At 38.1% G+C, this 13,208-nt stretch overlaps 1 protein-coding gene across 2 annotated transcripts in view; it reads right to left on the bottom strand.

The window, feature by feature from the left end:
* Positions 1 to 13,208, bottom strand: part of GPC6 (glypican 6) — a 709,242-nt gene that overhangs the window by 569,170 nt on the left and 126,864 nt on the right. Inside the window, exon 2 of one of the 2 annotated variants that reach the window (XM_075852383.1) lies at positions 5,904 to 6,062. The exons of the other annotated variant lie outside the window; for it this stretch is intronic. Within the exon in view, the coding sequence (XP_075708498.1) occupies positions 5,904 to 6,062 (159 nt within the window). The remainder of the gene's footprint in view (positions 1 to 5,903; positions 6,063 to 13,208) is intronic. 2 annotated transcript variants of the gene reach the window in all.

Here is a 13,208-nt window from a genome sequence, read left to right as displayed (position 1 = left end):
ACTGGAGCAAGTGAGCGACGCAGCACCGGCCAGGAGCCAGAGGATGCTGTGGAAAGGTAAGTATACGGCAGAGAGTGGCAGCTGTTACACACTCTGACCATCAGTCAACTAATATAGCTGCACTTCCTTTTGTCACTTTTACAAAAATGTCCGAAACAACAGAGTATACAAATGCCAATAGTAAAAACATAATTATTACCAAGATTTTGCTTCTGGTTCACTAATATATGGTTAATTTTACATTTTGGGTGGAAATACACTTTAATAAATTATTGTCGGTTATGTCTTTTTAAACTAAAAAAAAAATCCCTTTTAATTAATTTCTGCTACTTTTTTAAATTGTATTTAGTGATAGTTCCCCTTTTAAGAATAACACAAAAATCACTAGATCGTAAATTTCAATAAGCCTAATCTTTGCAAGAGAACAAGAAGCCAGTTACAGCACTCAGGCTAATTGCAAGGTTGAATAAACTCCCTGGCGAATACAGATTACTGCCACAAATTTGTAGCAACAATTTAATGTCCCTTTTTTCTAGAAAATAAATTATTTCCATTCTATGCAGGCCAACAATAAAGATCCATACAGCAGTGGGCTAATATGCGCACTCTAAACATTAAGCAGCAGGTATATTTTTTTTACATTATGAGCAGTAAGAATCAATTTTATGTTCAAAAGAGATTTTTATATTGTTTCTCTCCATAAAAGTTCTTGAGTTGCAAGTGTTATATCTCTTAGGAGATCTGGTTAAATCACTCCACATGGTGCAATGTCAATTTATTATATCACAAATATATGATGTTTACTTTGTTCTGTTCCAGCACTAAAGTGTAATCTTGATAGAAATTTTGATTTGTATTGCTTTCATTTATTGCAGAAAATTATATAGCTGTCAATTATTGTTTTTGCCCAATATATAAATTAGCTCTTGTGAGATTTCAACACATTCCGCAGACTCAGAGATCATGTTTTCCATGACTTTCGAAAAATTACATTTATCTATTATTACTAAGCATAGCATATTTCCCTCCAGTCTACAGCAATTTGTCTAGTTTTTCAACTACATCAAAATCAGCTACATGCCGCTAATAATGTCTGTTCAGTTCTGTCATAAACAGAGTCAATAAGACTATTAACAATGGCCATTTCATCATCCTCAATTTGAGGAAAACATCTTTGAATGAACCTAGGACCAGGACTGAGAATTATAGCTCATGCTGTGAGAGTTGATGCAATAGTCTCCATTTATGCAATGTACCTATGTGAGTGCTGACAGAAGAATACTGCACTGCGGTCTCCTGTAAAAGTCCAGATATCCATGGAGTAGTGGCTCTGTTACATTTAATCGGCTAATCAGAATCTTATTGGAGAGCATTTTGGTGTCTGCAGGCTTTATGTATATTTCCTTACTAGAGCTCCATTTGGGGACTTTATTCTGCGCTTGTATCCTGCTTCAGAGGACATTTGGGAGGAGCAAAGTGAGTTAATGTAAACTAACCAATCTCTTCTTACTGTCACGATCTGTGGGTATGTGGACCCACTAGGCCGTACCGCCGTAGCGGGGAGGCAGCTGGCCAAACAACAGAGTACCCAATCAATACAAAGTCCAGCACAAGGGTACCTAAATAGTCCATACAGTCGCAGTGGCTAGGCACAGATGTAACTTCAGATGGTAGATGATGCAAAGCGTGGCAGATGACACCAGACGTGGTGTAACACAGGATCTAGCTTAGCTTACTATGTCCACGTTGTAGCACGATTTGTTGCATGCAGTGCGTTGTACACTTAGACATCTAGAATGCTAGAAGATCTAATAGATTGATTGCTGTAGGCCCCTGAAGATTTGCGGCAGAAATAGATAGCAAAGAAACACGTAGGGCTAATAGTGGGTAGGATAGGAATTAAGGGTCTTGGCATTTGAACAATATTCCTTGAACCTAACTTGGATATGCTGGACTTGGATTGAATCTATCTACCTTGTGCAGATCTCTATAGGTGTGGCTATTGGGCGCCACCTAGATCTCTGATATTCTATGTCCAGTTCACAAACATATATAAAAACAAATAAAAATAGATAGAAACTAAGGTACAAACTGGACATAAATATATGTGATATGATATTTTTTTTAGCATTATTACCTACCACACTAGATTAATTTATTTTGTGTCAATGCAAAGTGCGAAAGCACTAGATACATATTCTTGATACATTGTATCATTTATCTTGTATAACCTGACATACTTATGATACAAACATTGGAAGTGAAGCGTTGACTGCCAATTTATATATCCCTTAAACAGGTCAGAGACTCAGTGAAAATAATCTTAACTACACATGTTGGGGAAAACTAACGGAAATTGAGAATTACTGACAGTGATTTAACACTATAGTGGGCACAGGAACAAATACAGCACGGGACATGGGATATAGGTAGCAGGGCACAGGAACACTGGGAATAGGAAACGACTAAGGGACCATTTGCAAGACTAACAGAGGAATACAAACAACACCCAAGCAAGGAGTGAAAGGGCGGGGCCCTTTTTATAGTCCGGGGATCTGGGATGAATTAGTTCATTCTTAACATGTGCGCACGCTGGCCCTTTAAGGCTGGGAGTGAGTTCGCGCGCACACCCTAGTGGGCACTGCAGGGCAGGACAGCCGCATGTGCTGGCATCTCTGAAGAGGAAGACGTTGGCAGGATGAAAGGGGTCTGCGGTCTGCAACCGTGGCCATTACACTTACAATGCTCCTCCAAGATGTCCTTTTCAGTTAGATGCTAGGTGTAGTATGCAGTAACCAATCTATGGTTCTGGGTGTTGCAGATAAAGAGCCCTTAGCACCTACTGTTTAAAACTGTGTTTGTCTTATGTTAAATGTAATTTAACAACATGCTAATGTATATTTTTACTTGCATATTCTTGGGTTATTTTGCCATCAAAATTGGGTGTTTTCTTCTATCTTTTCTATTTTTTATATTCATATATGTGATAGCAGTAGTAAAGCTGCCGCTTCTATTGGTCCTGACAATCACGTGATCAGTCACATGAGACCGGTTAAGCAATCCAGTTGCAAGGCCTATTTGAAGATTATCTAGATTTAATAAAATGGTATCCACCTCTCAGCTGTGAGAACTATTAGTTCTGTATGGGTTGTCAACAGCTGTGATAACTTTTGTGTAACAGTCCCAGTCCATTGGAATACATGAAGTAGAAGGGCATTTAATGCAAATAGTAACAAGTTATGACATTTAAGTCCTATTGTGCAGTAAAATACTGTTTGTAAGCAGAAAAGAAAGCAGAGCTGTGTGGCTCAGGTACGTCCTCTAGTTCTTGCATCACCTCTGCATACAATACACGTTGTTCTAACACTTCTTTTGAAAATGGAGCTTCAAATACTTTGGAACTTTTTAGATAACTTATAAGAAAGACTATTGTGATTAAAAAAATAAATTATTTTATTTTTCGTTTCATTATATCTTGCATGGTAATTTCTTGTAAATGTTTCTGTCCATTCAATAATACTTAGGCCCCATGCACACGAACGTGCTTTTGCGGCCGCAATTTTCCCGGGGGGCCATGCACACGACCGTGGTTTCCACTATCCTTGCATGGCCCAGGAGCCCGGACCGCAGAAAGAACGGGCATGTCTTATTGAGCCCGTGTTCTGCGGTCCAGGCTCATAGGAAATAATGGATGCGGCCATGTGCACGGCCCACGATTTGCAGGCGGCTCGCAGGTGACACTCCGCTGCCCGCCAAACCCAAAAATCACGGCCGTGCACATAGCTACGGTCGTGTGCATGAGGCCTTAAAGAGGCTCTGTCACCAGATTATAAGTGGCCTATCTCCTACATAATCTGATTGGCGCTGTAATGTAGATAACAGCAGTGGTTTTTATTTTGAAAAACGATCATTTTTGAGCAAGTTATGAGCTAGTTTAGATTTATGCTAATGAGTTTCTCAATGGACAACTGGGCATGTTTTTACTTTTTACCAACTGGGTGTTGTACAGAGGAATGTATGACGCTGACCAATCAGTGACTAATCAGCGTCATACACTTCTGATTGTTCCAGCCCAGCATGATCCACAGCACAGTGGGATTGTGCAGTGAAAGAAGCTGGGCTGGAACAATGAGAAGTGTATGACGCTGATTGGTCACTGACTGGTCAGCGTCATACACTCCTCTGTACAACACCCAGTTGGTAAAAAGTAAAAACATGCCCAGTTGTCCATTGAGAAACTCATTAGCATAAATCTAAACTAGCTCATAACTTGCTCAAAAATGATCGTTTTTCAAAATAAAAACCACTGCTGTTATCTACATTACAGCGCCAATCAGATTATGTAGGAGATAGGCCACTTATAATCTGGTGACAGAGCCTCTTTAATGTTTATTATCAGTTTCACTGCAGGGACAATTTTCACACTTTACACCAAAAAATAAAATAAATATAAAATAAAAATCATGTTATACCCCCATATCCATATATGAGTACATATTCTGCTCTGATTGGCAAGATGGGTGATAACATAAAGAAAGTTCCTGTATCCCCCCTGAGGTCACTGCAAGGCTGTGCAGGGGAACAGATGACAGTTAGGGCATGGCCAGACGTATTTCTGCCGACACTGTCCGCATCAATGCCGCACATAATCTGCGTTGCAGATTCTGTTGCGGCTTTGCCTAAAATGTGCAGGAAATTGATGTGGATTAGCCGTTGCGTATTCAGGTGAAGAGTACTTCCTGCTGTCTTTTAAAACATTTCATCTCAGTCTGGCTGTAGACCTAGAAACACATAGGTCCAGCCAGAATGAAGAAATATCCTTTTCTTAAAACCAATACGCAACGCAACACACATAACATCTGCGGATTTCATTGCGGAATTTTGAATCTCCATTGAAGTCAATGGAGAAATTCCGCAATAAGTCCGCAACAAGTCCGCAACAGCCAGTGTATGCTGCGGACACCAAATTCCGCAACGCAGCCTATGGTTCGCAGCGGAGTTTTCCGCCACGTGTGCACGAACCTAACTAAAAAGGTGTGGAAACCAATGGAGAAAGTGTCCGCTGCGGATTTCCGCAGCGGACTGGCCGCAGCGGAATTCCAGAGCAATTCCGCCATGTCTGGCCATGCCCTTTCAGGCTGTGATTTTTCTCTCTGCTCTCACTGTCAGCTTCCTCCCCTCCCATCCCTCCCTTACAGAGACACAGGACAAGGAACTAAAACTTCTTATCCTGCTCCCCAACTTCAAATGAGTGCTGTCCCCCTAATATTTCACCTAGAGTTTTGATCCTGGTATCATTCGAAAGCTACTATTTTGAGTTTAATATAATTCAAGACATAATGTAACCCTTATAGTCCAGTCACAGCAAGCATTTAAAGTCACGACATTTTACTGCATGGAAGTCAAATAATTAATAAGATGCTTAATTGGGTCTTATTTCTGCAAGATTAAGGCCACGTTCACACGTGGCAGAATATTCTCACTGCAAATGTTGGTGCAGATTCGGGCAGTTACGCAACAAATCTGCACCAACATTTGCATATATGACAGGTAATTCAGACGTTGCAGATATCACAGCGGACTTGCCACGGATTTCAGTTTTTGCATTGCAAAGACTGAAATCTGCAGTGAAATTCCGCTGCTTCTCCGCAACATAATGTGCATATCACGGACGCAAAATTCTGCATCGCAGCCTCATTTCCGCACAGTTATTTTCCACAACGTCTGAACTAAGTTTCCTAAAAATGTATAGAAACAAATGGAAAAAGCGGCTGCTGCAGAATTCCACTGCGGACTGTCAGCAGCGGAATTTAACAGCAATTCCGCCACGTCTGAACGTGGCCTAAAGAAGTCTTGATAAATTCATATCCTATACAAAATAATTTTGCTAACGAAAGACTTACCGTCAAACTTTCTATGCCACAATATAAAGGTGGTGCGGACAAATTGACTTGTTTCTTGAACTAGATTTTCAAACTCCAGCTTACTTTGCTGACTAAGCTTATTTTCCATTTTAGTTGTGCAGCATGTATATTCCTGAGGACATACTCGAAGATGCTCCCCTGCGACAGAAAAAAACAGATATTTTAATATAAACAAACCAGAATATTTTATATGTTAACTGCATAATAATTTTAGTAGAAACAGTAATTTCATATTTTTGTATATGAGGAATTACAATAAGGGTATGTTCACATGGAAACTCAAAAATGTCTGAAAATACGGAGCTGTTTTAAAGGGAAAACAGCTCCTGATTTTCAGACATTTTTTAAGCCACTCGCAATTTTCGCTGCGTTTTTTTATGACCGTTTTTTTTCACACGATCGTTTTTCAAAATTGCCTGAAAAACGTCCGACAATAGCCCTTGTGAACATACCCTAAATGTGAAAGTGTATTGCATTTTAGGCCAGCCTCACACTGCCTAATATAGCCACATATTAGCATCTGTACTGCAGCCGTAACACTCAAACTCCCACGCTGTACTACTAAACTGAACTTAAATCTTTATATGAGAATTTGGTGATCTAAGTGAGTTCAGTAGAACTGCAGAGGTTTTGTGTGTTGCAACGAATAATATAAGGGTATGTTCACACGCACTAATTACGGACGTAATTCGGGCGTTTTTGCCCCGAATTACGTCCGAAAATAGCGCCTCAAAATTGAAAGCAATGGGCAGACGTTTGTCTGTTCACACGAGGCGTAATTTACGCGCCGCTGTCAAATGACGGCGCGTAAATAGACGCCCGCGTCAAAGAAGTGACCTGTCACTTCTTTGGCCGTAATTGGAGCCATTATTCATTGACTCCAATGAATAGCAGCGCCAATTACGTCCGTAAAGGATGCGGCGTTCAAGCGCCTGCACATGCCGTTACGGCTGAAATTACGGGGATGTTTTCAGGCTGAAACATCCCCGTAATTTCATCCGTTACGGACGCCCTCGTGTGAACATACCCTTAATGTTAAAATGCAGACATGTTTTAAGGAAGTGTGAGACAGTTTTGGACTGGGGTTAATTGGGCCCACCAGAGGATATGATCCAGAGGGCCCATCCTCCATTTATACAGAACATGTATACATCCACATTTAATTGAATTTAAATTTTTTGTTATCATTGTACACACAGGACATATCATCAATAAGGCATAATAGGTTATTACTGAATCATTCCATAGGAAATAGACCCTAGTGGAAAGTGAATGGCTCCAATGTCACCTCCAAATGGGGTTGTTTTCTACTGGATCACTAGGGCCCATTGCTGTATCAGAGCCAGGGCCTGGTGGGCCAGTCACACCCTGGCGTGAGACTAACTGCACACTGATGTACATCACTTGTAGAATGCCGTATTTTCAACATGTGTAACATAAAAACAATACAAACAGTTAATATAATTACAAATGAAATACAAATGCTTCACACATATCTATATACCGTAGCTTTGTATGAGGTACAAACATGCTAGGAAGGTGACATTTTTCTTTAAATTATGTATCTCTTAACAATTTTATTGTATACTGTATGTAACAACTATAATATAAATAATACATGGGTGACCTGCAAACTGACTGATAATTGGTTAACTCTTCTGTTATTGGTTTTCCCAGGGGGACCATTCATTTTCAACAGTCTCTGACCCAGCTGTCCTTGTGAATCATTCATAAAGGTTGAGTCCATGGCAAGAATATACCAAATAATGCTTAATAGAGAACAGTGACAGACAGTCCTTGGATAATTTCCATCTGAATCACTAAGCATTCTTAGAAGAGTTGCTGTATTTGTTATGTGGCATATAATAAACTAGTATTTCAAAAGTCCACCAATATCATCCACTTAACGGTATATTACTAATTAGAAGTTTTTTTAAAAAATGTCTGTGTTTAGTAAAACAGTTATATATATATTTAATCATAAGGGAATGGATAACATGATTCGCATTATTATATATTTACATTTATTATATATTTACAATTATTATATATTTACTACATAGTTTATATTTTTAACAACCATTGTATTATTTTGCAATTAAATAGTTATTACACCTAAAATAAAAAATAACAATAAAATAATATGCCCAGTAACAATATAACAATGTAAAAATAAATAATTACCAAAATATCCGGACCAAATGTATATTTTCCAAATAAGACTGTTCTCTTTTCCTGTGTATATAACTTCTTAATACATTTATATTCCAGATTCTCTAACTTTTGTTTCTTATATATCACATCTTATTGAATCATTTTAAATATAATAGTCTTTTAACACTCCCTGAAATTGGGCAAAACTAGGAGGTTGTGGATTGCAGGGGTTGTAAAGGAAAAGAGAAACAATCTCCTTTCTTCCAGGACCAGTGCCACACCTATTAATTGGTGGTGTCTGGTATTGCAGCCCATCTCCAATGAAGTGTGCGGGGATAAGTTGCAATACCACACACAACCTGTGGATCAGTGTGTCGCTGTTTTTGGAAGAAAGCAAGCATGTTTTTCTAATTCTAGAAAACCCCTTTAAATCAGGAGGTGAGATGCTTTTTTTTCCAGTGAGTAAAATTAAATAGATCGAATCGATTCATGTATCAACTTAGAATGTATCTTCCAATCTTCTAATCCATTAAATTCATATTTAATTTAGCATTTTATTACTAATTACAAAGTAATTACAAGTTTTCAATTTGAACTATGTAGATAGCAAAATAACCTGTAATGCTTACTATACATGAGTACAACTTCTGCATGGTTTATTATTCATAGTATGTTTTGAGTGAATGCTTCATAATGATAGTCTCAAGTGTTCCGTTACAGCAACTGAACTGCACTATCATGTGTCATGCTCTCTTCTCTTTTGCAATCAATCGTTTTCTACAGGATCTGCCTTACTGGTGTCTGAGTCAAGTTCAGTAACCACACCAAATTCTACCTTAATGGATATGTTATCAGCTACTATATTAATTTGGGGTTTTGCAAATCTGTGGTCAGCATCTTGCTTCATATTGCTTATATAATATTAATTCTTGGTTAGTCACTATACCTATTGATTTGCTATTCTGTATCAGATAATATACATGAATATGCTACCTGCTATTGCTACTGTAAAAGCAGCCAATTCCATATGCAATAATCACAGCTGTATTGATTTTTCTCTTGGTAACTATGAAAAAAAATACAAAAATGACACCTTATCCAGAACTGTGGAAAAGTTTTAGGCAGTTGTGAAAAAATGCTGCAAAGTAAAAATGCTTTCAAAAATAGAAGTGTCAATAGTTGTTTTTTTTATCAATTAACAAAATGCTATGTAAATGAACAGAAGAGAAATCTAAATCAAATCAATATTTGGTGTGACCACCCTTTGCCTTCAAAACACCACCAATTCTTCTCGGTACACTTGCACACAGTTTTTGCATGAACTCTGCAGGGAGGATGTTCCAAACATCTTGGAAAACTAAGCACAAATCTGTGGATGTAGGCTTCCTCAAATCCTTGTATCTCTTCATTTAATTCCAGACCGACTCAATGATGTTGAGATCAGAGCTCTGTGGGGGCATATCAGAGCTCCTTGTTCTTCTTTATGCTGAAGATAGTTCTTAATGACATTGGCTGTATGTTTGGGGTTGTTGTCCTGCTGTATAATACATTTTGAGCCAATCAGACGCTTTCCTGATGGTATTGCATGATGGATAAATATCTGCCCATTAATCCTGACCAAATCCACAATTTCATTTTCTGAAATGCAGCCCCAAACTTGCAAGGAATCTCCACCATGCTTTACTGTTGCATGCAGACATTTATTATTGTACCGCTATACAGCCGTTCAGCAAACAAACTGCCTTCTGTTACAGCCAAATATTTAAAATTTTGACTCATCAGTGCGGAGCACCTGCTACCATTTTTCTGCACCCCAGTTCCTATATTTTCATGCATAGTTGAGTCGTTTGGCCTTGTTTCCAAGTCGAAGGTATGGCTTTTTGTTCGCAATTCTTCCATAAAGACCACTTCTGACCAGACTTCTTCGAACAGTAGATGAGAAGTTGAAGTTGAAGGGAAGTAATCATGATGTGTCTATAAATTGCCCACTAAGTTTCCTTGGCCGACCACTTTGTCTATGGTCCTTGACGTTGCCAGTTATTTTGTGCTTCTTTAAAAGAGCTTGAGCAGCACATCTTGAAACCCCAGTCTGCTTTGAAATCTTTGCCTGGGAGAGACCTTGCTGATGAAGTATAACAACATTGTGTCTTGTTGTCATGCTCAGTCTTGCCACGGTGAACCTGTGACATGAAACTGCTTTCCACAAGCTCACCTTTGTAGCAGAATTTGGCTGTTCCTCATCCAGTTTTGAGCCTCCTACACAGCTGTTTCTGCTACAGTTAATGACTGTGTTTTAACCTACATAAGAAAATGATGATCATTATCACCTGTTTGGTATAAATGTTTAATCATACACCTGAATACAATCCTAAAAAATCCATGACTTTATGTAAGTGTACCTAGAATAATTAATGCTGTTTTGATGGCAAAGGGTGGTCACACCAAATATTGATTTGAATTAGATTTCTCTACTGTTCATTCACTTAATTTAATTTTGTTAATTGATAAAAAAAAACAAAAAAAACTAACACTTATTTTTGAAAGCATTCTTCCTTTTTGCAACTGCTTAACACTTTTGCACAGTACTGTATATTGTCTATGGAGGTACATTGAGGCATAAATTACTTGAATAGAAACATGACTAATAAAGAAATGTGTGATAAACAGTACACAAGTAAATCATTGTATACAATAGACAAACTAATGTGAAGGCTTTGCAATATGAACTGTGTATATATAGTTTGAAAAAAAGTGTATGGGGGGTTAATTAAAAAAGGTGTAAATGGAGAGTAATCACTTAGTTGGCCTATTAAAAGGTAATACAACCTAAATCTACTGAGCTATGAATAGACCCTGCTAAAAATCCCAGTGTGGTTTTAAATGTGCCAGCACTCAATTAATTAGAGATAGTACCTATTGCTTTCAAAATTTAAGTATTAGCAGGAATTAGGCCAGAGGAATATATGAGGTTTGTTAAAGCTCCAGAGAATCGGTAATTAAATAAGAACGGAAAAGGGCAAGTAGAAAAGCTAACACTGGGGACGAAATATTCCCCAAGATATAGACTTATTATTATTTGTTAGACAAAAGTAAGGGAAATAAACTGGCAAATATGTTTTGTGCAATCATCACTAATACACTTGGAGGCTGGAGCTATACACAGACATTTAAATAATTGACTTTTTTCCCATAGAGTAGTAAAAGGGCTATATTTACATATATTTTACTATACAGTTGGCAGATAGAAAAAAAAAATGAGTATCGTAGTCATATCTAAATGCATGTGTATATGTTTACATATGTTTGCACAGTATATGTTTGATTTCATAAAAATAAAAAAAAAGTAAAAAGAAAGCCCTTCACTTTCAATTTTGGCCTTGAGGACAGAGCAATTTTTTTACATTTCCCCTCTTTGCATCCCGACGCTCATAACTCTTTTATTTTTTGTATGACGTAGTTGTATGAGACTTTGTTTTTTTGTGGGACGAGTTGTACTTTTTGTAGGTACCATTATTGTTTCATTTCTTAAAATTTTTATTTTGGCGAAAATGCAGAAAAAAAGCAGTTCCGCTGCAGTTTTAATATTTTTTTTTCACGGTCGTGGCGATACCAAATATGTCTATATTATTTCATGTTTTGGGTCTTATATTTTAAAAAGTTTATTTATTATAAAAAAAATATGTGTTTCTGTGTATTTTTTAACTTTTTATTTATTTATTTATCATAAATTTTTTTTTACATTCATTTAACTTTTTTTTTGAATCCCATAAAGGGATTTATCATTTTGATTTTGATTTTGTAACTGTAATGTACTGGCATAGATCTGTATGCCAGTACATTAGCCTGTGTACTGATTGTACACAGGCAGTTGTTAGGGCATACCTCAGTATGCCCTAACAACAGGAAATATGTTCAGACAGCCCTGGGGTCCTTCAATGGACCCTGGGCTGTCTGCCCATACGAGTTGTGGGCTTTGATCGCGTCGCAGTTATTTTCTGTGACGCGATCAATGTGCAGTCCCCCCTCTTTGAACTCCGCTATCAGCTTTCATCGCGGCGTTCAAAGGGTTAACGGCGGAGAGAAGATGTTTGTCTCCTCTCCGCTGTCAGAGCTGGGCCCTGGCTGTGTATTACAGCCGTTGCCCCGCTCTCGATCGCGCGCACAGACGACTGTCACACAGGACGAGTATGCTCGTCCTAATGCGCGAAGTGCTCGCCGCTCAGGACGAGCATACTCGTCCTGTGTCGGCAACCAGTTAAAAAGAAAACAGATTTGTCAAACAGATGCCAAATGCATGCAACTGGATACCAACTGTATACTTTTTTTAAAAAAAAATTCATTTGAGAAGAACTAAATAGATCAAAAATAATATACATATGGAATACACTTTTTTTTTGACACAATGAAAAACAGCTCCAAAAACGGCTCAAGAAGTGACATGCTCCTTCTTTTTACGGGGCATTTTTTTAAGCAGTTTTTTAAAACGGTGGCATAAAAAAAACGCCCCGTCTCAACTAAACGTTATTTCTCCCATTGTATTCAATGGGCAGATGTTTTTAGGCTATCAGCTACCATTTTTTCAGGCATATTTTGGGGGCGTTTACGCGAAATACGCCTGAGAACACAGCATGTGAACGTACCCTTACTGTCTCCTCTGTGTGTTGTTGTGGTTTTTTCTATTTAACTTTATTAACAATGTAACAACATCCCATAGAGACATGCAGTTATTTTATAAATCATCTAGAGAAAGTGAATACACACACAGTGAATCAATTGTTTATCATTATTCCACCATTAGTCCTATTCACATAGCCCATGTTGCCCCAGTGCATTGTGTGTGATTGTGTGTGTGTGTGTGTGTGTGTGCGTGTGTGTGTGCGTGCGTGCGTGCGTGTGTGTGTGTGTGTGCTGGTCACATGACGCCATGTTTAGTCATATTCAGTTATTGTGTGGATGCAGACTAAAAAATAATAAAAAATGGACAACCCCTTTAAGGGTATTTTCACACACAGATTTGTTACAGGATTTTCTGCAACTTTCATGTATGTGAAAGGGGTAGTTTCTGCAATTGTGCTTGGATTTTACAAATGCTGTTTAGATGAATGGAAAAGTCGCGAGCATTTCTTCAAA

Source organism: Rhinoderma darwinii, chromosome 2 (assembly GCF_050947455.1).
Source record: "Rhinoderma darwinii isolate aRhiDar2 chromosome 2, aRhiDar2.hap1, whole genome shotgun sequence".
NCBI classification, from domain to species: domain Eukaryota; kingdom Metazoa; phylum Chordata; class Amphibia; order Anura; family Rhinodermatidae; genus Rhinoderma; species Rhinoderma darwinii.
This window is presented reverse-complemented; position numbering and strand designations above follow the sequence as displayed.